The sequence below is a fragment of the Orcinus orca genome, chromosome 16 (genome assembly GCF_937001465.1).
Source record: "Orcinus orca chromosome 16, mOrcOrc1.1, whole genome shotgun sequence".
NCBI classification, from domain to species: domain Eukaryota; kingdom Metazoa; phylum Chordata; class Mammalia; order Artiodactyla; family Delphinidae; genus Orcinus; species Orcinus orca.
In genome coordinates this window covers 24,840,545-24,865,091 of record NC_064574.1, presented here as the reverse complement: position 1 = coordinate 24,865,091, position 24,547 = coordinate 24,840,545, and the positions used below count along the sequence as shown (strand labels likewise).

Here is a 24,547-nt window from a genome sequence, read left to right as displayed (position 1 = left end):
AGCAGGGCCTTGCTCATGGTCACCTGGCAATTCACTAAGCCTAGCAGATTCACCTCCATGTCTAAAACTGGTCTGAGTTTCTCAGTTCCCTAAAAATGTTCTCCCCCTTATGCACTAATTTCCCTCCTTGTTAACTCAATAAAGTTTTCTTTGGCCCTTTTCCCAAACCCCTTGTCCTGGAACCAGGACATTTTCCCAATAGACAGTGGGATTGACAAACCTGTGGGGCTGCAAGGTGGGAGTGAGGTGGAGGGATGGCATGCAATGAGGTTGAAAAGGAGACAAGAGGCAGATCCCTATACAGCTGGGCCTTAGGGAGGATCTTACATTCAAAGAATTATCAAACTGGAAGGGGCTCCCTCAATTTTCTAGTGTAGTTCCTCACCTTACAGAAACTGACCCCAGAAAGGGTCAGGAACCTGCCCCTGGTCACACAGAGGCAGAGCCAAATGCTCATGACCCCTAGACTACTGCTTATGGTATTTTCTAACTTATTTTCTCCTTTACCTTCTCCCAACTGAAAGCAGGGCTTCTTAGCTTCTCCATGCTGTGGATTAGGGGCAGGGGGAGGAGAATGATATACTAGGAAAGCCACTGGACTGAGAGTCAGAAAGTTTGGGAGCTCTCTGTGGGACCTTAGATAAGCACCTGCATCTCTCAAACCTTAGTTTCTCCATCTATATAATGGGGATAATTACACACCTCACAGAGTGGTTATAAGGATTAAATGAAATAGTGGATGTGGAATGTAATTTTGAAATTACCTGGTAGGATAGCAAGCTAAGGTGATATTATCATTACTGTCATTAACATGAATGGACAGCAGATAAAAACTTTCTGATGCAGATAAAAGAGAAGTAAGAGTTGGCAAGAAGGAAATGGTCAGTGATGTAGTGGCACTGGTTTGCATTGGCTAGTGAGAGCTGACTGAATCCATCTCTTCCCAGCTCTGTTCAGAGATGTTAAGATGGGTAGCTTTGAAACTGGCCAGGATGGGAGTATTTACAACCTAGAAATCAGAAAATGCTACAAATAGGGGCTTGTCTCCACAGAAAGATTGTTACACATTTACCAGCATATCCCTACAAACAGTATGAATGGCTGGTGCATTGTGGTTTCCTGAGGATTCAGATTCTAGAAGATTGTGTGTAGAGAGTGAGAGGTAGCAAAAAGCTTGTGGGAGGACAGGAAGTTCCAGCAGCAAGTTCCCTCAGGAAGAACTGAAGCCAGAGCTCAGGAAATAACCTAGGTTGTTGTGACACCTGAGTTGAATCTCTGAAGAACGATGGTAGGTCCCAGAGGCAAAGAATGGTCTAACAGAAAGTACCAACCTGTAGACTGTAATGACTTGGCATGTAGCCATCCCGGAAGTAAACCACAGCAACTTCCTGGTCGTCCCTAGAACACAGGATGGAGAAAGCTGTTGTGTTAAATTAAAACTGATGTGTTCAGGGACTTCCCTAGTGGCACAGTTGTTGAGAATCTGCCTGCCAATGCAGGGGACATGGGTTCGAGTGCTGGTCCAGGAAGATCTCACATGCCGTGGAGCAACTAAGCCTGTGCGCCACAACTACTGAGCCTGCGCTCTAGAGCCCACGAGCCACAACTACTGAAGCCCGTGTGCCTAGAGCCCGTGCTCCGCAACGAGAAGCCACCACAATGAGAAGCCCCCACACCGCAACGAAGAGTAGCCCCCGCTCGTCCCAACTAGAGAAAGCCTGCATGCAGCAATGAAGACCCAACACAGCCAAAAATAAATAAAATAAAATAAATTTATAAGACATAAAAAATAAAATAAAACTGATGTATTCAGTGGTTCAATCTATTTCAGGGTGCATCAAAATGCATTTGGCTTCTTTCTTTGAAAGTCAGTGCACAGGGGTAGCCTGAACAGGGATTCATTGGAAGTATGAAAGTAGACACCCACACACTATCAATGCTTCCACTAAAAAATGGAGGTATGCAGTGGGGAATGCCTTCTAATATTCCAGATCTAGAGTCATTCTAGTAAGGCCGAAGGCAACCAGAATCAAATCAGGTAAATTTTTAAAAAGTGGGCTCAAAATTACTGAGCAGCAGAATCATATTGCTATATATAATCATACTGCTAGCAAAACACACTTGTATTTACACTGCTTAAAGTAGCTGATTTTTTTAAATGGTGGGGGTGAGGGTGGGGAGATGCAAAATATGAATCTAGTTAAGCCACATACTGTCTTTTTGAACTTCTTCCCCTTTTCTTTGATTTATTTGATATTGTTTGATTTATCTGGAAAGTAAATTAATGACTTTGTTTTGTTAAGATGGAAGCACACTTTGAAAATAGTAAGTGGTATTGTGAAACGCCAGGAGGTTCTTAATTTTAAGAATCACACATTTCCAGGTCTAAATATGTGTGCTGTAAGCAATGCTACCCAAATATGTGATACTGAAGTCACTTGGTGGTGGCCCCTGAAGGGAAGCACAGGGCCTGGCTTGGAACACAAATCCAGGCCCTTTGAGGTCTTGCATGAGACCTCAGAGAGCAACTCCCAGACCAATCAAAGAATGAGCTGGCTACTCCTCTTCCTCCGTGACTGCCCAACCCAACTGCCCAGGTCTGACTTGACTAGCCAAGAAGGGCAAGAAAACTTTTGGGAGCCCAGAGGCATATGAAAACCAAGGTTATCCAGAATGTCCATAGTTCTGATACAACCCGTTAGGAGCAGAACTTGGCATGTCCAAAATTTCCTGGGATGGTGGGATATTTTCAGAGTTCACCCTAAAGTTCAGAGAGAAGGAAGCAAGCCATCACATCTCCCAGAAGAAAGGATTATTTAGGGGAAGTGGGCAGCAGGATGAGTTTCCTAAATCAGCCCTCTATTGGATCCTTGGGGAATGCTCCCTGGACACTTACATAAACAGTCTTCGGTCCTGGTCTAGAGACCCCTTTTCAGAGACATCTTCAAACTTTCGCCGGATTACATGGATATTCCTGGGAAAGATGGGCAAGGCTCAGAGTGGATGCTCTGTTCTGAGTGGCTCTCCCCAGCCCTGGGGCTACATCTGGAGGTCTCCCCTCCTTTACTTACCTGGCCAGTAGCTCATTCTCTATGGCACGCTGGTCAAATATATTCCTTTCCTTCTCTTGGGCAATCAGTAGCACCCGAGCGCTGGGGAAAGAGTACAGGTGGCCCAAGGTGGCTACAAATCTTGTCTTCCCTTCATCCCACCCCCTCAGAAGTGAGAATGAGAACACGGCTGAAAGAGTAGATATTCTCTCTACTCAGGACTGCCTCAGGCATAGACACCTGAGGCTACAACACATTATTTCCTGAATATAGAAAACTTGAAAAAATGGACATGTCTCTGCCCCTTCTCCAGTAGGTAGATGAAATATTGTAATGATGTCAATCTTCTGTGCAAATTAAAATTTAGATTTAAAACCATCTCAAAAACCCAAGAGGACTTTTTCTTAGAATTTAACATAATGATTCCAAGTTCTTCTGGAAGAATAAAGAAGTGAGAGTACTGAAGAATATTTTGTAAAAGAACAATGCTGGGAGTTAGGGGATAATGACCCTATTGCTAGATTGTGAATCATATAATAAAAGAGTGTGTGATTCTTTCAAAAAGAAAAAAAAAAAAAGAATAGCTCAATGGAATCCTCAATGGAATCCAACAGAAACACTATAGAGAAAACTATGAATAAGGCATTATCTCCTGGGGCCTCCCAACATTTCTGTGAGGTACACAGGGCCACGTTTGGTCCCACCGTATTAATGGGATCACTGGGGCTTACCTGGCCTCTTCCTTTCTGCTTATCCACATGTTTCTTAAAGGAGCAAGAGCTCGAGGACTCAGGGAAATGCTAATGTCAAAGAATTGTCTGTTTGGCTACCGACCAAGCTGTTTTCAGTTGTCAAGAACAGGTCCAGGTGTCTCCCATCAGACTCTCTTAGTGTCACTGCTCAGCAGTACCAAACTCCATTTTTGCTGTAGCTGTATTGCTCTGTGCCCAAGGCTTCTTGCTGAGCTCTTGGGTGGGCAGACTTGGCTTAGGATTTTAAGTGTGGATTCCTGACCTCCCATACTTGGCCTCTTGTCTATCTTTGCTTCTCCCTCCCTCAGCTGAACCTCTTGGACTATACTCTGCCTGACTCCTTTCCACTTAGCTAAAACACAGGTCCTAGTATGCCCCTTCTCCTGGCCTGCCTGAAATCTCACAAGCCATCTTGCCCTGAGAGAGTCCCGAGGGCCAATGACCTTGCTCTTTACTTTGTAGCCTGATCTGCTCTGCTCATGAGTGGGAGATGGCACTTGGCCCAGGCTGGCCCACCTCCAAGGAAAGGTGGAGGAGAGGCTGTAGGTTAAAGTGGAACTGCATGCTCTGGTTAATGAAGCCTCCTGCCAAATAATCGGACTCAGACTCGGAAAACATATTCTACCTCCTCCTGCCTTTAATTCTGAGCAGTCTCTTGACAGCAGGTCTAGGAAAGTTATCAGCTAAGGAAGGTGAAGTAGCAGTAGCATGCTGACTGGGAATGAGGACTCCAGAGTCCCAGTGCTGGCTTTGTCAGTGATCTATGGTATACCCTTGGGTAAGTCAGTTCCTTTCCTTGGGCCCTGATTTCCCCATGTATAAGATAAGGGTGTTAAATAAATCATAGTTCCCAACCTTTTATATCAAGAATCCCCTTTTCTTATCCCTACTCATTCTAACCACAGACACTATATTTTGAAAGAGTTTGAATAAATGTCTAAATTGAAATCATAATTCATTTTCCTGGCTTAATTTTTAAAAATTCTTTTAAAATGTATGAGATAATTGATGAAAATTCATCTGCTCTACAAATGCTCGAACCTCAGTTTTTCAGTCTATACTATGGGACCACTCCTTTCAGAAGAACAGTGTAGTAGAGAGAACACAGGCTTTAGGGCCAGATAAACATGAATTCTAAACTTACTAGCTGTGTGACTTTGGGCAAGTTATTCAACCTCTCTGAGCCCTCCGTTTGCTCTTCTGTAAAACAAAACTCTTTAAATGGTAGTAATTATTACTATCATTATCGTTATTATTGAAAGTATCATAAAATGACCCTCACTGAATTTTTTAAAGCATTTTTCAAATCTATGATTTCATTTAATTCTTACTACCACCCTTTTAGGTATTATTATTACCCCTGTTTTACAAGTTCGGAAACTGATGTTCAGGGAAAAGAACAGACTTTAGCAAAGGTCATATTTGGGTCAGCAGAAGTGCCTATTTGACTCTCAAAATGAGGGAATCCACTCCTGGCTCAGGGACCCCATAGCTCCTACCTATCAGTGCCTAATTCTGAGCACACAAGTCTTTTCTCTCCATGTTATTCACAGCCTGGCTAGAGAAACCCTCTGCAGCATTCGTCTATCAGCAGGTTCCCTAGGTGACCCATCTCCTGGCTTCACTCTTAAAATACAACCTAGCCAAGAGTTCTACTTGAAAAAATATTTGTCTGATGACTTCCAAATGCTCAGAGTCTGAGGTTTCCTGAGTTTTAGTGAGGCTTAATAAGCCCAGAGAGGCTCTCTTGGAGGCAATAAAGTGATTAAGAATGCAGGTTCTAGAGGGAGATGGACTCTGGGCTCTACCACCAACTCACCACTTGACCTTGAACAATGCACTTCACTTCTCTGAATCTCAGTTTCCTCATCTTTAAAATGGGGGAGATGAATAATATCTACCTCAGAGTGTTTGAATTTAGGATTCAATGAGATCCTGTATGTGAAGAGCTTAGCACAAAGTGTGGCACTAGTAGATGCTCATTAAGGGTAAACTATTAATGCTATATTAACATAGCAATAACGGTTAGTACAGTGGCCGCTCACTTATCCAGAAGTCATATCTGGAACATCTAGCATCTTTACACATCTGGAACATGGTTGAGAAATAGGAAGGAAGCAAAAAAATGCCTCTGAACAGATACTATAAAATCCCTAAATCAAAGTTTATGCATTTACTCATCAAAAAGGCCCTCACACTCATTAGACACAAATATAACAGATCATTTGCTTTCCCAAACTACAAATCAAAAAGGAGGTATAAGGATGGCAATGGAGATTCTAAATTCAAGCAAAGTGACAGCAGTAAGAAGAGCTGTTAGTAGGAAAACAGAAGAACTATGAAAAAAAGAATAAGAGCATAAAGCCTAATAACTGGGGCCATTAGTGCAGGCAAACAACCTCACATGCCTCTCTCACTCCAGGTAGCACCCCTGCATTACATCAAGATGCAATCACTGACTGTCATAACCATCACCTGTAGCCAATGAGAAAAGATTAAATTATTATCAGCATCTCTTATTTAAGAAGGAAGCCCAAAACTCCATTAAAATAATTTTGGTACTTCAAAGTATAAGCTTCTATTTCAAGAAAAATTCCCTCATGATTTCCTAATGATGTCAGGCAAAGAAGTTGCTGCATCCATGAATGCTGAATCTAAAGCAGGATTCTGCTGACACTTTCTCTTCCCCTTACTTGGCTGAGCCGTAGAGTTCCCAGGCTTTGGCAATCCCCATGGCCAATCCCTTGCTGGGATTATTGGAGAGGATCTTGGCAGCTTCTTTGGTCTTACCCAGGACATTGAGAACATGTCTGTTGAAAGAGAGATGCCTACTTAGTAACTGGATGGACCTGGAAGACCCTTCTGCCTGTGACTCATAGACAATTATAGGAACATCACTTTGAGAGTCAGCTGAGCACTAAAAAGCATCCTACCATCATGCTCTTGTAGGATCCACCTCAGGCTGGAATGTGTTGGGCTGCCCTAAGCCTGGCCCCTGGTGTACATGCCCAGAGGAGCCCTGAGACCCTGTGTTTCCACTCCACACAAGCCTCCCAATGAACTGAAACCCCTTTACCTGAGCCCCAGGTACTGTCTGGAATCCAGCTACAGACCATCTGGAATCACAGCAACCTGGAGCATCACTACTGACTAGAAGTGGATGTTGCTAGGGTCCAGCGCCCAGAAGGGAAGCCCCTGTTCCCTCTCTGCCTTGGATTCTGACCTCCTTTCAGGCTTCTTTCTTACCTCAGGACGCTCACAGATACTGTTCCTTCTGCCTGGAATACTAACTTGTACAATGAAGGGGCAGGACCAGATGAACCCTGAGGTTCCTTCTTTTTCTGACACACCAAGACTTAATTACAAGTGGAAACTGCTACGAGGTGGAAACACATGACCCAAGGCCCAGGAAGGCACAGTCAGCATTGGAGATCCCTGCCCCCACCTATGATTGTAGGCTCATCAGGCTGACACCTCACTAGTGTGCCCAGGATTGCCCAAGGGACCCACCGATGCACAGCAGGGGTCCGGGAGGCTAGGCCCCCAAAGCTGGCAGAGATGGTGTTGATTTCAATCTGTTTCAGGGCTGCAGAGCCATCTGCGTTGCGCTGGAACATGTAGTCTGAGCGATTCAGGCCCAGGAACACCGTCTGTGGGGAAAACTGAAGGCTGAGGACATTTGGCCAGGGGCTGACTCTGAGGGCCTAGCCACAGAGCAGACAGGTACCATGAACTCTATGCAAAGGTGCCAACTAACACTCCCAAACCCAGTGGAATCATTCTTTGGGACATTCCAGGATTGGCCACTAATGTATAAACCCAGTGGGGACCAATGAGAGGCAGATTCCCATGAGATCAGGGACTAGGCCAAATTCTTCTGGTTAAAAAAAAAAAAGAGAGAACGAGATGGGAGGGGCAGGTCCCAGACTGGGGTTAAGTGGGGAATGGTTACCTGGGCAATGCCCTCTTTCAGGACTTGCTTGTGAATGTCAAAGAGATGAGCAGTAAAGTTGTCCCTTTTGATGGTGCTGAAAGAGGAAAGAGAGTATTTTCTAGGCTACATCAAACATTAAAGGTCAAGGATTTCCATTGTCTCCTGAATCCTCTCTGGGTCTACTGGCTCAAAATTGAACATCCACACCAACCCTGTAGAGAACAATGGTTTAGAACCCAGCTTTAGAGCCAGATGGCTTGGGTTCAAATCCCAGCTCTACCACTCACTATTGGGCAACCTCAATCATATCACCTCTATGCTTCAGTTTGCTCATCTGTAAAATGAAGAGGAATATAATTATATTTATAACAGAGAGTTGTAGTGAAGAGTAAATGAGATATTACATGTACAGAATTGAACATAGTGTGTGCTCCCAAGAAGAATTCAAAACTGGCATACGATATGACCATTGTGTAGTTGGTAAGCTTTCTAGTTGACCTAACATTAACTCTCCGTAGCTTCCCCTATGTTCTGGGACCTCCCAGGACAAGTCTTTTCCACCTCTTCCATGGCAGCACTCAGAGATTAGAAGACAGCAGTTATGCCCTGTGCCCCAGAAGGTTTTTCTGACTCAAGCTAAATATCCTAATTTTTTTCTTCAACCAGTCCTTATATGATGTGATTTCCTCAAGGAAGCCTTCCCTACCTGGGTCAGATCCCCCTGGTGTGCACTCTCATAGCACTGTGGACCTCTCCTCTATAGCGCTGATTGCAGTTGTAATTTTCCATTTTATTTGTGTGATGACTAGTATTGTCTCTCCTATTTGACTATAAACCACATGAGGATGGGGACCATGTCTCTGCTAGCTCATCATCATGGCCCAGTGTGCTACTGTGACATGTGGCATGAGGTAGGACCCAGCCAGTATGGTCTTCTGGAGCCTTAGGAAGAAACACCCACAGGTAACTAACTTGTTGCCTCTCAAGATTCAGGGTGGTCTCTGCATGCCTGCTCAAGCCTAACTCTCAGGCTCACCTTGTTACAGGGACCCCACTGAGCCCATGTAGCTCAGGCCTGCCCTGAAGTTCCTCTCTCCCCAGTCAGCTCTCATGGGGTTCCGCAGCCCTTGGTGAAGAGGAGAGTCCCTAAGCTGGGACTCTCCTAGGCTGCTATTCTAGCTCATGTGACCCTGGGCCTTTTCACCCTTACAAGCTAGGGTTTGTGTGTATTTCAGAGGAGAGGGTAATAGGGAAGACAGGGGTTGCAGAGATGGGCTGCAGGGAAGGTCTTACACATAACTGCAGCTTTAGGATAAAGGTCATAAATCAGACTGCTCATCTTTCCCACAATCTAGAATCACAGGTACAAAAGCTGGGCCCATCCCGAGAAAGATCTGAAGAAAAGGTGGTGGAAAGGTTTGTACATTCAGGACTCAGTGGGTTTTTAGCTCCAAGTCAAGGTTTCCAAACTTCTTACCATTATGAACCCTTCTCGTTTTCACCCTCACACCAATGTGCACATTTTTAAAAGATTTTGTGGGGATTTCGCTGGTGGGCCAGCGGTTGAGATTCCGAGCTCCCAATGCAGGGGACCCGGGTTTGATCTCTGGTTGGGGAACTGGATCCTGCATGCCGCAACGAAGACCCAGTGCAGCCAAATAAATAAATATTTTTTTTAAAAAAGATTTTGAAAAATTAATGAGACATGCAGTCATACACACACACACACACACACACACACACACACACACACACACATATTTAATTCTAACTTAATTCTAAAATAAAGAAATTTCCCTTGCCCCAGGGCCTCAAGGGGAAAAAAGATCAAGGGAGAAGAGACAGAGAGGGGGTATAGAGTGAGTCATTTCAGGGGTTTTGTATCCTCGTGAACTGGGTGTGGCCCAGTCTGCACCCCGTCCCACCCAGAGATAAGAGGCCTGAAGTGACAAGAAAGGGTCACTGCTTAAGAGAAGTAGGAAATCTGACTTTAAACCCATAACCCCTCCTGCCCTCTGTTTTCTCTCAAACTAGGTTGACTCTCCCTAATTACAAATGGAAATTTCAGTCTTCAAAGCAGGGGGGTCAAGGGTCAGAGAATCACAGAATGTCAGTGTTGGAAGGGACCTTAGATTTAGGCCAACCTCCCATTTTACAGATGAAGAAATTGAGGCCCAGAGAAAGAGAGGAACTTGCTTGAGGCCATATAAATAAGTGGTAGAGCCAGGGTTAGAAGCCAGGTCTCCTAACTTCTATTCTACAAATGTTTGTTTCTCCTGGGGAGTACCTGTCCCCCACCCCACCAAGTCACCTGCCTGAGTAATAGCTCATGACTCCCCAATCTCTTGGTTCTAGCACCTCACAGCCCCCAAAGCCCCACTGCCCTGTACCTGGAGAGAGTTTGCTCCAGAAAGGCAGCGTTCTGGCTGACAGCATCCACCAGCAGGTTGAAGTCCATTTGTACAGCATAGGCCTGCTCCAGCAAGGCACTCGGGACCAGTGAGGGGAAGAGTGTGAATGGGGCGTAGCTCACCACCTGATTGAGGAAAGAGTGCGCACGGGTAGAACACCTGTGAATGGGCTGTCTTCCTGCAAACATAACCCCATGGAAAGGGTGCCCTACATTTATTGAGGACACACAAACTACAGAATAGTGGTTACCTCTGGGAAGGGAGAGAGGAGAACAGGACGAGGAATGGGTATAAAGAGAACTTGCAGACTTTGTTTTTGGCCATTTTGCTTCTGATCATTTTTTTTCTTTTTAATGTAAAGAGATAAAATATTACAAAGTCTAGAAGACAAATAAACCAAAAAATTATTGAGCACTGACTGTGTGCTCAGCACTGTTTTAAATACTTTACGTGGATTCATCATTTAACCCTATGAGAAAGATACTATTATTATCTGTACCTAATAAATAAATAAGGGAACTAAGTCTCAGAGAGGTTAAGTAACGTGTCCAAAATTATATAAAGCTAATAGGTGACACTGGGATTTGAACCATGAATGTTGCTAAACAACAACCACCATACACGCACACGCACACGCACACACACACACATACTCTTAGCCAGTTCATATCCAAGCCCAGTCCCCTTGCCTTCTGGTTGGGGGAGAGGGAGAGTCCTGCAGGTAGGGCTGCAGCAGAAGTGGACTCTGGTCTCCAGAGAAGGAGCCAGGAGTGGTTTCCCCCCAGTATTGGAGATGGTGACCCAGGTTGCCAGGCCTGGAGTTCAGCTGCATTCTGAGTTCTCTGGACTTTGGCAGAGCCAGGAAACCCAAATACCATCTAGAATACTATTTTTAGAAGGGGATAATGCATTCTGAGATTTCCAACAACAAATGAACTAGAACTTGGGTAACAGAAGGTAAGATGACTTTGTGACTTATATTATGACTTTGTGCTTATATTATGAAGCATTCCTGAGTCTAACCTCTGAGTTAATATGCTTGTCATTATTATAGTATGAGTTAAGGGTGTTAGAACTTGGCATTTATATATTTATTTTTTAAAAAATTATTAATTTGAATGGATAATACAAACACATGATATAAAATCAAAAAAGACACAAGGATGCATAGTGAAAAGTACATCTCACTCCCACCCTAGCCCCAATGACCCAGTTCTCCTCCCCAGAGGCAAATGGTATACTAGTGTCTCACATATCCTTCTAGACTAATGTATACGTATACATACATATTTTCTCTTTTTACACACACACAAGCATATAATACATACATTGTTCTGTCCTTAGCTTTATAAATATTTCAGAGACATTTCCGAATACATTCAAATAGAGCACTCTCATTCTTTTTATTTTTTTAACATCTTTATTGGAGTATAATTGCTTTACAATGGTGTGTTAGCTTCTGCTTTATAACAACGTGAATCAGCTATACATATACATATATCCCCATATCTCCTCCTTCTTGCGTCTCCCTCCCACCCTCCCTGTCCCAATCCCTCTATGTGGACACAAAGCACCAAGCTGATCTCCCTGTGATATGCGGCTGCTTCCCACTAGCTATCTATTTTACATTTGGTAGTGTAAATACTCTCTCACTTCGTCCCAGCTTACCCTTCCCACTCCCTGTGTCCTCAAATCCATTCTCTACGTCTGTGTCTTTATTCCTGTCCTGCCCCTAGGTTCTTCAGAACCTTTTTTTTTTTTTTTTAGATTCCATATATATGTGTTAGCATACAGTATTTGTTTTTCTCTTTTTGACTTACTTCACTCTGTATGACAGACTCTAGGTCCATCCACCTCACTACAAATAACTCAATTTCGTTTCTTTTTATGGCTGAGTAATATTCCATTGTATATATGTGCCACATCTTCTTTATCCATTCATCTGTCGATGGACACTTAGGTTGCTTTTTGAATTATGGTTTTCTCAGGGTATATGCCCAGTAGTGGGATTTCTGGGTCATATGGTAGCTCTATTTTTAGTTTTTTAAGGAACCTCCATACTGTTCTCCATAGTGGCTGTATCAATTTACATTCCCACCAACAGTGCAAGCGGGTTCCCTTTTCTCCACACCCTGTCCAGCATTTATTGTTTGTAGATTTTTTGATGATGGCCATTCTGACAGGTGCAAGGTGATACCTCATTGTAGTTTGGATTTGCATTTCTCTAATGGTTAGTGATGTTGACCATGCTTTCATGTGTTTGTTGGCAATCTGTATATCTTCTTTGGAGAAATGTCTATTTAGGTCTTCTGCCCATTTTTGGATTGGGTTGTTTGTTTTTTTGATATTGAGCTGTATGAGTTGCTTGTAAATCTTGGAGATTTATCCTTTGTCAGTTGCTTCATTTGCAAATATTTTCTCCCATTCTGAGGTTTGTCTTTTCATCTTATTTATGTTCTCCTTTGCAGTGCAAAAGCTTTTAATTTTCATTAGGTCCCATTTGTTTATTTTTGTTTTTATTTCCATTTCTCTAGGAGGTGGGTCAAAAAGGATCTTGCTGTGATTTATGTCATAGAGTGTTCTGCCTATGTTTTCCTCTGAGAGTTTTATACTGTCTGGCCTTATATTTAGGTCTTCAATCCATTATGAGTTTATTTTTATGTGTGGTGTTAGGAAGTGTTCTAATTTCATTCTTTTACATGTAGCTGTCCAGTTTTCCCAGCACAACTTATTGAAGAGGCTATCTTTTCTCCACTGTATATTCATTTTATATATTTTATCAAAAATACGGTGACCATATGTGTGTGGGTTTATCTCCGGCCTTTCTATCCTCTTCCATTGATCTATATTTCTGTTTTTGTGCCAGTACCATATTGTCTTGATTACTGTAGCTTTGTAGTAGTCTGAAGTCCGGGAGCCTGATTCCTCCAGCTCCATTTTTCTTTCTCAAAATTGCTTTGGTTATTCAGGGTCTTTTGTGTTTCCATACAAATTGTGAAATTTTTTGTTCTAGTTCTGTGAAAAATGCCATTGGTAGTTTGCAGGGATTGCACTGAATCAGTAGATTGCTTTACGTAGTATAGTCATTTCCACAATGTTGACTCTTCCAATCCAAGAACATGGTATATCTCTCCATCTGTTTGTATCATCTTTAATTTCTTTCATCAGTGTCTTATAGTTTTCTGCATAGAGGTCTTTTGTCTTCTTAGGTAGGTTTATTCCTAGGTATTTTATTCTTTTTGTTGCAATGGTAAATGGGAGTGTTTCCTTAATTTCTCTTTCAGATTTTTCATCATTAGTGTATAGGAATGCAAGAGATTTCTGTGCATTAATTTTGTATCCTGCTACTTTACCAAATTCATTGATTAGCTCTAGCAGTTTTCTGGTAGAGTCTTTAGGATTCTCTATGCATAGTAGCATGTCATCTGCAAACAGTGACATCTTTACATCTTCTTTTCTGATTTGGATTTCTTTTATTTCTTTTTCTTCTCTGATTGCTGTGGCTAGGACTTCCAAAACCATGTTGAATAATAGTGTTGAGAGTGGGCATCCTTCTGTTGTTCCTGATCTTAGAGGAAATGTTTTCATTTTTCCACCATTGAGAATGATGTCTGCTGTGGGTTTGTCGTATATGGCCTTCATTATATTGAGGTAGGTTCCCTCTATGCCCACTTTCTGGAGAGTTTTTTTTACAATAAATGGTGTTGAATTTTGCCAAAAGCTTTTTCTGTATCTGTTGAGATGATCATATGGTTTTTATTCTTCAGTTCGTTAATATGGTGTATCACATTGACTGATTTGCATATATTGAAGAATCCTTGCATCCCTGGGATAAATCTCACTTGATCATGGTGTATGATCCTTTTAATGTATTTTTGGATTCTGTTTGCTAGTATTTTGTTGAGGATTTTTGCATCTATATTCATCAGAAATATTGGTCTGTAATTTTCTTTTTTTGTAGTATCTTTGTCTGGTTTTGGTATCAGGGTGATGGTGACATCGTAGAATGAGTTTGGGAGTGTTCCTCCCTCTGCTATATTTTGGAAGAGTTTGAGAAGGATAGGTGTTAGATCTTCTCTAAATGTTTGATAGAATTTGCCTGTGAAGCCATCTGGTCCTGGGCTTTTGGTTTTTGGAAGATTTTTAATCACTGTCTCAATTTCAGTGCTTGCAATTGGTCTGTTTATATTTTTCTATTTCTTCCTGGTTCAGTCTCAGAAGGTTGTGTTTTTCTAAGAATTTGTCCATTTCTTCCAGGTTGTCCATTTTATTGGCATATAGTTGCTTGTAGTAATCTCTCATGATCCTTTGTATTTCTGCAGTGTCAGTTGTTACTTCTCCTTTTTCATTTCTAATTCTATTGATTTGAGTCTTCTCCCTTTTTTTCTTGATGAGTCTGGCTAATGGCTTATCAATTTTGTTTATCTTCTCAAAGAACCAGCTTTTAGTTTTATTGACCTTTGCTATTGTTTTCTTTGTTTCTATTTCATTTATTTCTGCTCTGATCTTTATGATTTCTTTCCTTCTGCTAACTTTGGGGGCTTTTTGTTCTTCTTTCTCTAATTGCTTTAGGTGTAAGGTTAGGTTGTTTACTTGAGATGTTTCTTATTCCTTGAGGTAGGATTGTATTGCTATAAACTTCCCTCTTAGAACTGCTTTTGCTTCATTCCATAGGTTTTGGGTCGTCATGCTTTCATTGTCATTCGTTTCTAGGTATTTTTTGATTTCTTCTTTGATTTCTTCAGTGATCTCTTGGTTATTTAGTAGGGTGTTGTTTAGCCTCCATGTTTTTGTATTTTTTACAGATTTTTTTCCTGTAATTGATATCTAGTCTCATAGTGCTGTGGTCGGAAAAGATACTTGATATGATTTCAATTTTCTTAAATTTACCAAGGCTTGATTTGTGACCCACGATATGATCTATCCTGGAGGATTTCCCATGAGCACTTGAGAAGAAAGTGTATTCTGTTGTTTTTGGATGGAATGTCCTATAAATATCAATTAAGTCCATCTTGTTTAATGTATTACTTAAAGCTTGTGTTTTCTTATTTATTTTCCTTTTGGATGATCTGTCCATTGGTGAAAGTGGGGTGTTAAAGTCCCCTACTATGATTGTGGTACTGTTGATTTCCCCTTTTATGGCTGTTAGCATTTGCCTTATGTATTGAGGTGCTCCTATGTTGGGTGCATAAATATTTATAATTGTTATGTCTTCTTCTTGGATTGACCACTTGATCATTATGTAGTGTCCTTCTTTGTCTCTTGTAATCATCTTTATTTTAAAGTCTATTTTGTCTGATATGAGAATCACTACTGCAGCTTTCTTTTGATTTCCATTTGCATGGAATATCTTTTTCTATCCCCTCACTTTCAGTCTGTATGTGTCCCTAGGTCTGAAGTGGGTCTCTTGTAGACAGTATATATATGGGTCTTGTTTTTAAATCCATTCAGCCAGTCTGTGTCTTTTGGTTGGAGCATTCAATCCATTTACATTTAAGGTAATTATTGATATGTATGTTCCTATTACCATTTTCTTAATTGTTTTGGGTTTGTTATTGTAGGTCTTTTCCTTCTCTTGTGTTTCCTAGAGAAGTTCCTTTAGCATTTGTTGTAAAGCTGGTTTGGTGGTGCTGAATTTTCTTAGCTTTTGCTTGTCTGTAAAGTTTTAATTTCTTCACTGAATCTGAATGAGATCCTTGCTGGGTAGAGTAATCTTAGTTGTAGGTTTTTCTCTTTCATCACTTTAAATATGTCCTGCCACTCCCTCTGGCTTGCAGAGTTTCTGCTGAAAGATCAGCTGTTAACCTTATGGAGATTCCCTTGTATGTTATTTGTTGTTTTTCCCTTGCTGCTTTTAATATTTTTTCTTTGTATTTAATTTTTGATAGTTTCATTAACTATTGCTTCTTCATCTTCTGTGTGTTTCTCTGTCTTCTCATTTTGCTTAATTTATGGTGTTTGGGGTCTCCTTTTCGCAGGCTGCAGGTTCATACTTCCTGTTGTTTTTGGTGTCTGCTTCCAGTGGCTAAGGTTGGTTCAATGGGTTTTGTAGGCTTCCTGGTGGAGGGGACTGGTGCCTGTGTTCTGGTGGATGAGGCTTGATCTTGTCTTTCTGATGGTCAGGACCACGTTCGGTGGTGTGTTTTGGGGTGTCTGTGACCTTACTATAATTTTAGGCAGCCTCTCTGCTAATGGGTGGGGTTGTGTTCCTGTCTTGCTAGTTGTTTGGCATAGGGTGTCCAGCACTGTAGCTTGCTGGTCATTGAGTGGAGCTGGGTCTTAGTATTGAGATGGAGAACTCTGGGAGAGCTTTCGCCGTTTGATATTACGTGGAGCCAGGAGGTCTCTGGTGGACCAATGTCCTGAACTCGGCTCTCCCACCTCAGAGGCACAGGCCTGACACCTGGTCGGAGCACCAAGACCCTGTCAGCCACATGGCTCAGAAGAAAAGGGAGAAAAAAGAAAGAGAAAATAAAATAAAATAAAATGAAATAAAGTTATTAAAATAAAAAAATATATTAAAAATTAAAAAAATTCAAAAAAAGAAAAAAAAGGAAGAAAGAAGAGAACTAAATCAAAAAGCAAATCCACCAATGATAACAAGCGCTAAAAACTATACTAAGAAAAAAAAATGAAAAACAAAAACGGACAGACAGAACCCTAGGACAAATGGTAAAAGCAAAGCTATACAGACAAAATCACACAAAGAAGCATACACACTCACAAAAAGAGAAAAAGGAAAAAAATATATATATCTTTTGGGAAGTCTGAGGTCTTCTGCCAGTGTTCAGTAGGTGTTTTGTGGGAGTTGTTCCACATGTAGATGTATTTCTGATGTATTTGTGGGGAGGGAGGTGATCTGCACGTCTTACTCCTCTGCCATATTGAAGGTCTCTCTCATTCTTTTTAATGGTGGTATAGTATTCCATTCTTTGTATATACCATAATTTATTGAATCTAGCTTTCTATTATGAACATCAAGGTGGTTTCCTTTGTTTCCTCCATTACAACTTGATGTTTCCATGAACATCCTAGAATATACATTCTAGGTATTTTGTGTGTGAGAAGGTTCATAAATTTCTAAAAGTAGAAATGTCAGGTAATTAATATAAATCCAATTAAAATTTTCAAAATAATTCCTAAATTGCCATCCTCAGCATCAATTTAAGACAAAATTAAGGAAGGGTGTTTGTGAGAGTAAGGTTTTTTTCAGCTTGAAGCCTTTAGGAGTTAGAGTAGGAAATACTGCACATACGTAAGGGGTGACTTAATACACTGAATGCATGTGTGAAAACTGCAGGGATATTTCCTTGGTTTTAAAGCTCAGAACTCTGACTCCTCCAACAAATCTCATGTGGCATGAAAAACTCCCAAAGAGTTTTTCTGTTAAGACTTCTTCTGCCTCTGTCCACGTGACTCATTATGCCCACTTGGATTTGGGATCAATAGTATAGCGCTGTTTTCTGCTGTCCATAGGCTAAAGGCTGAAACACAGTCTTTTCACTTTCGATAGACACACAGACATAGAGTCATATTCTTCTATTATAAGAAAAACTATAGCACATGCATGGCAATAAACACTCATCTTCACAGCCAGGAAAACAATACAACAGAGAGTGACAAAAGTAAGAACCCCACCTTATCTGAAGGGGGCAGTCATAACTCCACTCTAGCCAATTGCTGCCATGAAGGAAAGTGAGCCAGGATTGCCAAATGACCTGATTTTTCAAGGTAAGCTGGGTATTTAGAGTTTTTTATTTTAATTTCATGATTTTAAAAAATGTTGAATAAACAAAATAAGAAATGAAAGAGGAGAAATAACAACTGATACCACAGAGATATAAAAAATCATAGGGCTTCCCTGGTGGCGCAGTGGTTGAGAGTCCACCTCTGATGCAGGGGACACGGGTTCGTGCCCCGGTCCGGGAAGATCCCACATGCCGCGGAGCAGCTGGGCCCATGAGCCATGGCTGCTGAGCCTGCGCGTCCGGAGCCTGTGCTCCACAATGGGAGAGGCCACAACAATGAGAGGCCCGCGTACTGAGAAAAAAAAAAAAAATCATAAGAGAATACTATGAACAGTCATATGCCAACAAATTGGACAACATAGAAGAAACAGACAAATTTCTTGAAATATACAGCCTGCCAAGACTGAATCAAGAAGAAACAACTTGAACAGGGCAATCACTAGAAGTGAAATTGAATTTGTAATAAAAATACTCCCAGCAAACAGAAGTCCAGGACTGGATGGCTTCACAGGGAAATTCCACCAAACATACAAAGAAGAACAAATACCTATCTTTCTCAAACTATTCCAAAAAATTGAAGAGACTGGAGCACTCCCAAATTCATTCTACAAGGTCACCATTACACTGATACCAAAACCAGACAAAGACACTACAAATAAAGAAAATTACAGGCCAATATCTTTGATGAATATAGATGCAAAAATTCTCAACAAAATATTATCAAACTGGATCCAACAATACATAAAAAGGATCATACCCCATGATCAAGCTGGATTTATTCCAGGGTCACAAGGATGGTTCTACATTCACAGATCAATCAATGTGATACACTACATTAACAAAAGGAAGGATAAAAATCACATGACCATCTCAATAGACACAAAAAACACATTTCACAAAATTTAACATCCATTCATGATAAAAACTCATCAAAGTGGGTATACAGGGAACATACGTCAACATAATAAAGGCCATTTATGACAGACCCACAGCCAACGTAATACTCAACAATGAAAAGCTGAAACCCTTCTTGCTAAATTCAGGAACAAGTATGCCCACTCTCACTGTTTCTATTTAACCTAGTATTGGAAGTCCTACCCACAGCAATCAGACAAGAAAAAGAAATAAAAGGTATCCAAATTGGAAGTGAAGAGGTAAAACTATCACTATTTGCAGATGACATGATACGTTATATGGAGAACCCTAAAGTCTCCACCCCAAAACTATTAGAACTAATAAATGAATTCAGCAAGATAGCAGGATACAAGATTAATATACAGAAATCTGTTGCATTTCTACATAATAATAATGAAATATCAGAAAGAGAAAGTAAAAAATAATCTTGTTTAAAATCTCAAAAAAATAAAATCCCTAGCAATAAATTTAACCAAAAAGGTAAAAGACTTATACTCTAAAAACTATAAAAACATTGATGGAGGGAACTGAAGATGATTCAAAGAAATGGAAAGATAGCCCATCCTCTTAGATTGGAAGAAATAATATTGTTAAAATGGCCATACTACCCAAAGCAACCTACAGACTTAATGCAATCCCTATCCAAACACCCATGACATTTTTCACAGAACTAGAACAAATAATCCTAAAATTTATATGGAACCATAAAAGACCCTGAATTGCAAAGCAATCCTGAGAAAAAAGAACAAAGCTGGAGGTATAACCCTCTCAGACTTCAGACTATACTACAAAGCTAGAGTAATCAGAACAGCGTGGTATTGTTAGAAAAACAGACACATAGATCAATGGAACAGAATACAGAGCCAGAAATAAACCCATGCACCTATGGTCAATTAATCTACCACAAAGGAAGCAGGAATATGCAATGAAGAAAAGACGGTCTCTTCAATAAGTGGTGCTGGGAAAACTGGACAGCCAAATGTAAAACAATGAGATTAGACCATTCCCTCATACCATATTCAAAAATAAACTCAAAATGGTTTAAAAACCTAAATGTAAGACCTGAAACCATAAAATTCCTAGAAGAGAACACAGGTGGAACACTCTTTGATGTAACACAAAATGAAAAGATAACCTACGGAATGGTAGAAGATATTTGCAAATGATGCGACTGACATGGGGTTAATATCCAAAATATACAAACAGCTCATATAACTCAATATCAAAAAAACAAACAACCCAATCAAAAATGGGCAGAAAACCTGAATAGACATTTCTTCAAAGAAGACATACAGATGGCTAACAGGCACATGAAAAGATGCTCAAGATCACTAATTAGAGAAGTGCAAATCAAAACTACAATGAGATATCACTTCACACCTGTCAGAATGGCTATCATCAAAAAGACTACAAATAACAAATGTTGGAGAGGATGTGGAGAAAAGGGAACCCTCATACAGTGTTGGTGGGAATGTAAATTGCTTCAGCCAGTATAGAAAACAGTATGGAGGTTATTCAAAAAACTGAAAACAGAACTACCATATGATCCAGCAATTCCATTCCTGGCTATATATCCGAAGAAAATGAAAACACTAATTCAGAAACATACACCTTAATGTTCACAGCAACACTATTTATAATAGCCAAGATATGGAAGTAACCTAAGTATCTATCAACAGATGAATGGATAAAGAAGACATGGTATATATATTCAATGGAATACTACTCAGCAATAAAACGGATGAAATTCTGCCATTTGCAACAAAGTGGAGATATTATGCTTAGTGAAATAAGTCAGTATGATATCAGCATACTGTATAATGTCACTTATTTATAGACTCTAAAAAATAATACAAATGAATGTATATGCAAAACAGATTCACAGATATAGAAAACAAAGGGGTTTCTATATGTGGTTACCAAAGTAGGGAGGGACAAATTAGGGGTATGGGATTAACAGAAACAAACTACTATATATAAAATAGATAAGCAACAAGAATATACTGTATAGCAGAGGTAATTATACCCATTCCCTTGTAATAACCTATAATGGAGTATAATCTGCAAAAATACTGAAACACTATGCTGTACACCTGAAACTAACACAATATTGTAAGTCAACTGTACTTCAATAAAAAAAAAATGTTGGCTCTGACTTTTTAAAGACAATCTGGTGAAAAACCTGTTAACAATGCTTGCCTCTGGGGAGGGAAAACCATTACTGGAGGAAGGACTTATTCTACACTGAATACCCTTTTGAATTTTGTACCCTGGTCATGTATTTTAAAAAATAAATTAACTCTCTAAACACTGCAGAAGCCAACTATTTAATCTGCACGTGGCTGGTCTGTAGGCCTGATCTACAGGATAAAGTTCACACTCTTCTTCTGCCCAGTACCCAAAGCCTCTTGGCTGTCTGACTTTGGCCTGACTCTTTCCCACTATATCCACTTATGTCCCCTGCATTCAGCTGCATTCTCTTGAACATGTTTTGCCTTTTCCTTCTTTGGGGCCTCTGCTATGCTGTTCCTTTCTGTGATTTGTCTTTTAAGATATAGTTCAAATACTACTAATGAATTGCTCCTTCTTCCAGGTGTCCTATACAGTATCCTAGGAGAGGCAGTAAAAAATGTAATTTCAGAGCATGGACTCAGGAGGCAAACTCCTTGGATTTGAATTCTGGCTCTGCCAATTATACCACCATTTAAATGACCTCTGGGAAGTTACTTAACTTCTCTGGGCCTTGGTTTCCTCATCTCTGCTGTGGTGAGGATTAAATGAGTTAGAGATTCCAAAATGTTTAGAATAGTGCCTGGCAGGTAGTAAGTGCCTGGCAGGTAGTAAATACTCAGTCATAGAACTGACATTATTATTTTTTTAAAGACTTTTTTTGATGTGGACCTTTTTTTGTTTTTTTGGTACGCGGGCCTCCCACTGCTGTGGCCCCTCCCGCCGTGGAGCACAGGCTCCGGATGCGCAGGCTCAGCGACCATGGCTCACAGGCCCAGCCGCTCCGCGGCATGTGGGATCCTCCTGGACCGGAACACGAACCCGTGTCCCCTAGCATCGGCAGGCAGACTCTCAACTGCTGAGCCACCAGGGAAGCCCCTGATGTGGACCATTTTTAAAGTCTTTATTGAATTTGTTACAATATTGCTTCTGTTTTATGTTTTGGTTTTTTGGCCATGAGGCATATGGTATCTTAGCTCCCCGACCAGGGATCGAACCCGTACCCCCTACATTGGAAGGTGAAGTCTTAACCAGTGGACCACCATGGAAGTCTCCAGAACTGATATTATTTAATTTTGTCTTGTGGTACATTCTCCAACTAGACCATGAGCTCCAGAGGTCAGAGCCTCTGGCTGACTCACCTGTGTCTTCAGTGCCTAGAATGGCCGGGCATAGAACAGGCACCTGGTAAAGATTTGGAATGAAATCCCCCACACATACATACACATACACACATTTCCTGTCTTTTTTCTCTGGACTGGAAATCTCACTGAGGACTGTGCCTTTTCTAGGCTCCATTGACTTCCAGAAGGACCAGCTGTTGGACCTGCACACAATACCTATTGATTAACAGAAGAAATAAAATCTCGGAGTGGAAGGTACTTCATCATGGGTTCACACAAGAAGTTCACAAAATCTGAAGTTCGCAAACCATGCAAGTATATTCCCAAAGCCAGAGGCAGACTTTTTATAGTATCAGCCTACCTTAGGTGACAGCCATTCTCATTCACTTGGGCCTCAGTAAAGTTATTGAATTTGGACTCTCTATCAGGCCCTTAACTAGGTTCTGGGCACACAGAGACAAAATAGTATGTGGCTTGGTAAAAAAAGTATGTGGCTTGGGACTTCCCTGGTGGCGCAGTGGTTAAGAATCCACCTGCCAATGCAGGGGACACAGGTTCGACCCCTGGTCCGGGAGGATCCCACATCCCACATGCCGCAGAGCAACTAAGCCCGTGCACTACAACTACCGGGCCTGTGCTCTAGAGCCCGCAAGCCACAACTACTGAGCCTGTGTATCACAACTACTGAAGCCCACGCGCCTAGAGCCCATGCTCCGCAACAAGAGAAGCCACCATAATGAGAAGCCCGCGTGCCACAACGAAGAGTAGCCCCCAGTCACAGCAACTAGAGAAAGCCTGCGTGCAGCAACGAAGACCCAAAGCAGCCATAAATAAATAAATCTAGAAATTGGTTTTAAAAAAAAGTATGTGGCTTAGTTACTAATGTGGATAATCATAAGGTATATGTTAAGGCTAGAAGAGCTTGTCTAATATGCTTCTTTGTGTAAAAAATGGGGAAAAGGAATATATACGTATTTTCTTGTTATGAGTAAACTAACTAAAGAATAAACAAGAATACTAAAACACGGTTGCCTTCAGGGAGGGAGAACTGAGTGGCTAGGGAATGTGGAAGGGAGGGTTAAACTGTAAACTCTTATACCCTTTGAATTTTGAAGCTTGAAAATGTCTTACTTAGTCACCAAATTAAAAGTTTTTCTTTTTTAAAGGATGAGATTTTTTAAAGATGTGGTTTAGACTAAGCAGTTCTACTTTTATGTATCAACCCTAGAGAAACATACAGGTGCCCAAACAGGCATGTACGTGGACATTCCCTGTAGGGCTATTTGTAGTCATAAAACGTTAGAAATTACCAGAATAGCCATCAGTAGAGGAAAGCTAAACTGTGATCCATTCACACTTGGAATCCTATGCATCAGAATGAAGCTGACCTTTATGGAGGGAGTTGGAAAGAGTTCAAGACAGATTGTTAAATGAAAAGAAAACAAAAATATATCACAGCATAATATATATCATCCAATTTGTCTTTTAAAAACTATATACAGTTGACCCTTGAACAACATGGGTTTGAACTGGACGAGTCCACTTATACGCAGATGTTTTTCAGTCGTGGATACTACAGTACTACGCAATCTGAGGTTGGTTGAATCCGTGGATGCTGAACCTCTGATACAGAGGAACCGCACATATGGAGGGCCGACTATAAGTTATATGCAGATTTCCAACTGCGCAGAAGGCTGGCACCCCTAACCACAGCACTGTTCAAGGGTCAACTATATTTCTTTATATACATATATATGTATGTAAATGCACAGAGAAAGACCTGGAAGGATATACCACAAACTAATTACAGGGAAGGCAGGGTGACTAGGGGCCCTTAAAAAATAACAGTTTACTGGGCAAGGTGCTTCACATGAATTACCTTCTAATTCTCTTACCAACTCCATGAGGTAGTCCCCATTATTATTCCTTTTTATATTTGAAGAAACTGTAGCTGAGAGAGGCTATGTAACTTGCCTAAGTCACACGTCAAGCCCCAGACTTAAATTTGATTACTCTAGCATGGTGCTTTTTAACTTTACATACTTCTAGAGATCAATTTTAGTTATTGAAAAAAAAGATAATCGAAAGGAGCTGCCTCCAGCCTGGCAGGGGCCTAGTAGGACCCAAGCAGCGTGGTCAGTGCTGTGAGGAGGGGTCAGGGGCTTACATCCGAGGAGCTGGGCTCTTGTGAGGTCCTCAGCAACACTCCCTCCGCCAGGGCCCGGTCCACAGCCTGCCTTGCTAGCTCCTCCAGCTGCTGTTCATCCTGCAAGAGGCTCCCCCAGCCGGTGGCCATCCCGACCTGCAACAGAAGGAGAGAGAAGGGCTGACAGATGGCCTGGGGCCCCGCAACTGGCAGTGTGGTACGGGGGAGCGAACACTGG

General features: G+C 41.2%; 1 protein-coding gene across 10 annotated transcripts in view; it reads right to left on the bottom strand.

Annotated features, from left to right (window-relative positions):
- GSS (glutathione synthetase) overlaps nucleotides 1–24,547 on the bottom strand; it is a 79,056-nt gene that overhangs the window by 51,778 nt on the left and 2,731 nt on the right. For 7 of the 10 annotated variants that reach the window (XM_049698927.1, XM_049698930.1, XM_049698928.1 and 4 more), the window contains exons 2-10: nucleotides 24,331–24,465; nucleotides 23,474–23,551; nucleotides 10,127–10,272; nucleotides 7,755–7,830; nucleotides 7,313–7,452; nucleotides 6,496–6,612; nucleotides 3,072–3,152; nucleotides 2,897–2,974; nucleotides 1,332–1,398 (exon numbers count right to left, since the gene is read on the bottom strand). In XM_049698927.1, the coding sequence (XP_049554884.1) occupies nucleotides 1,332–1,398; nucleotides 2,897–2,974; nucleotides 3,072–3,152; nucleotides 6,496–6,612; nucleotides 7,313–7,452; nucleotides 7,755–7,830; nucleotides 10,127–10,272; nucleotides 23,474–23,551; nucleotides 24,331–24,459 (912 nt within the window). In that variant the 5' untranslated portion in view covers nucleotides 24,460–24,465. Of the gene's footprint in view, nucleotides 1–1,331; nucleotides 1,399–2,896; nucleotides 2,975–3,071; nucleotides 3,153–6,495; nucleotides 6,613–7,312; nucleotides 7,453–7,754; nucleotides 7,831–10,126; nucleotides 10,273–23,473; nucleotides 23,552–24,258; nucleotides 24,466–24,547 lie in introns of those variants that run through there. The other 3 variants (XM_033433570.2, XM_004272759.3, XM_033433573.2) reach the window with 3 other exon arrangements.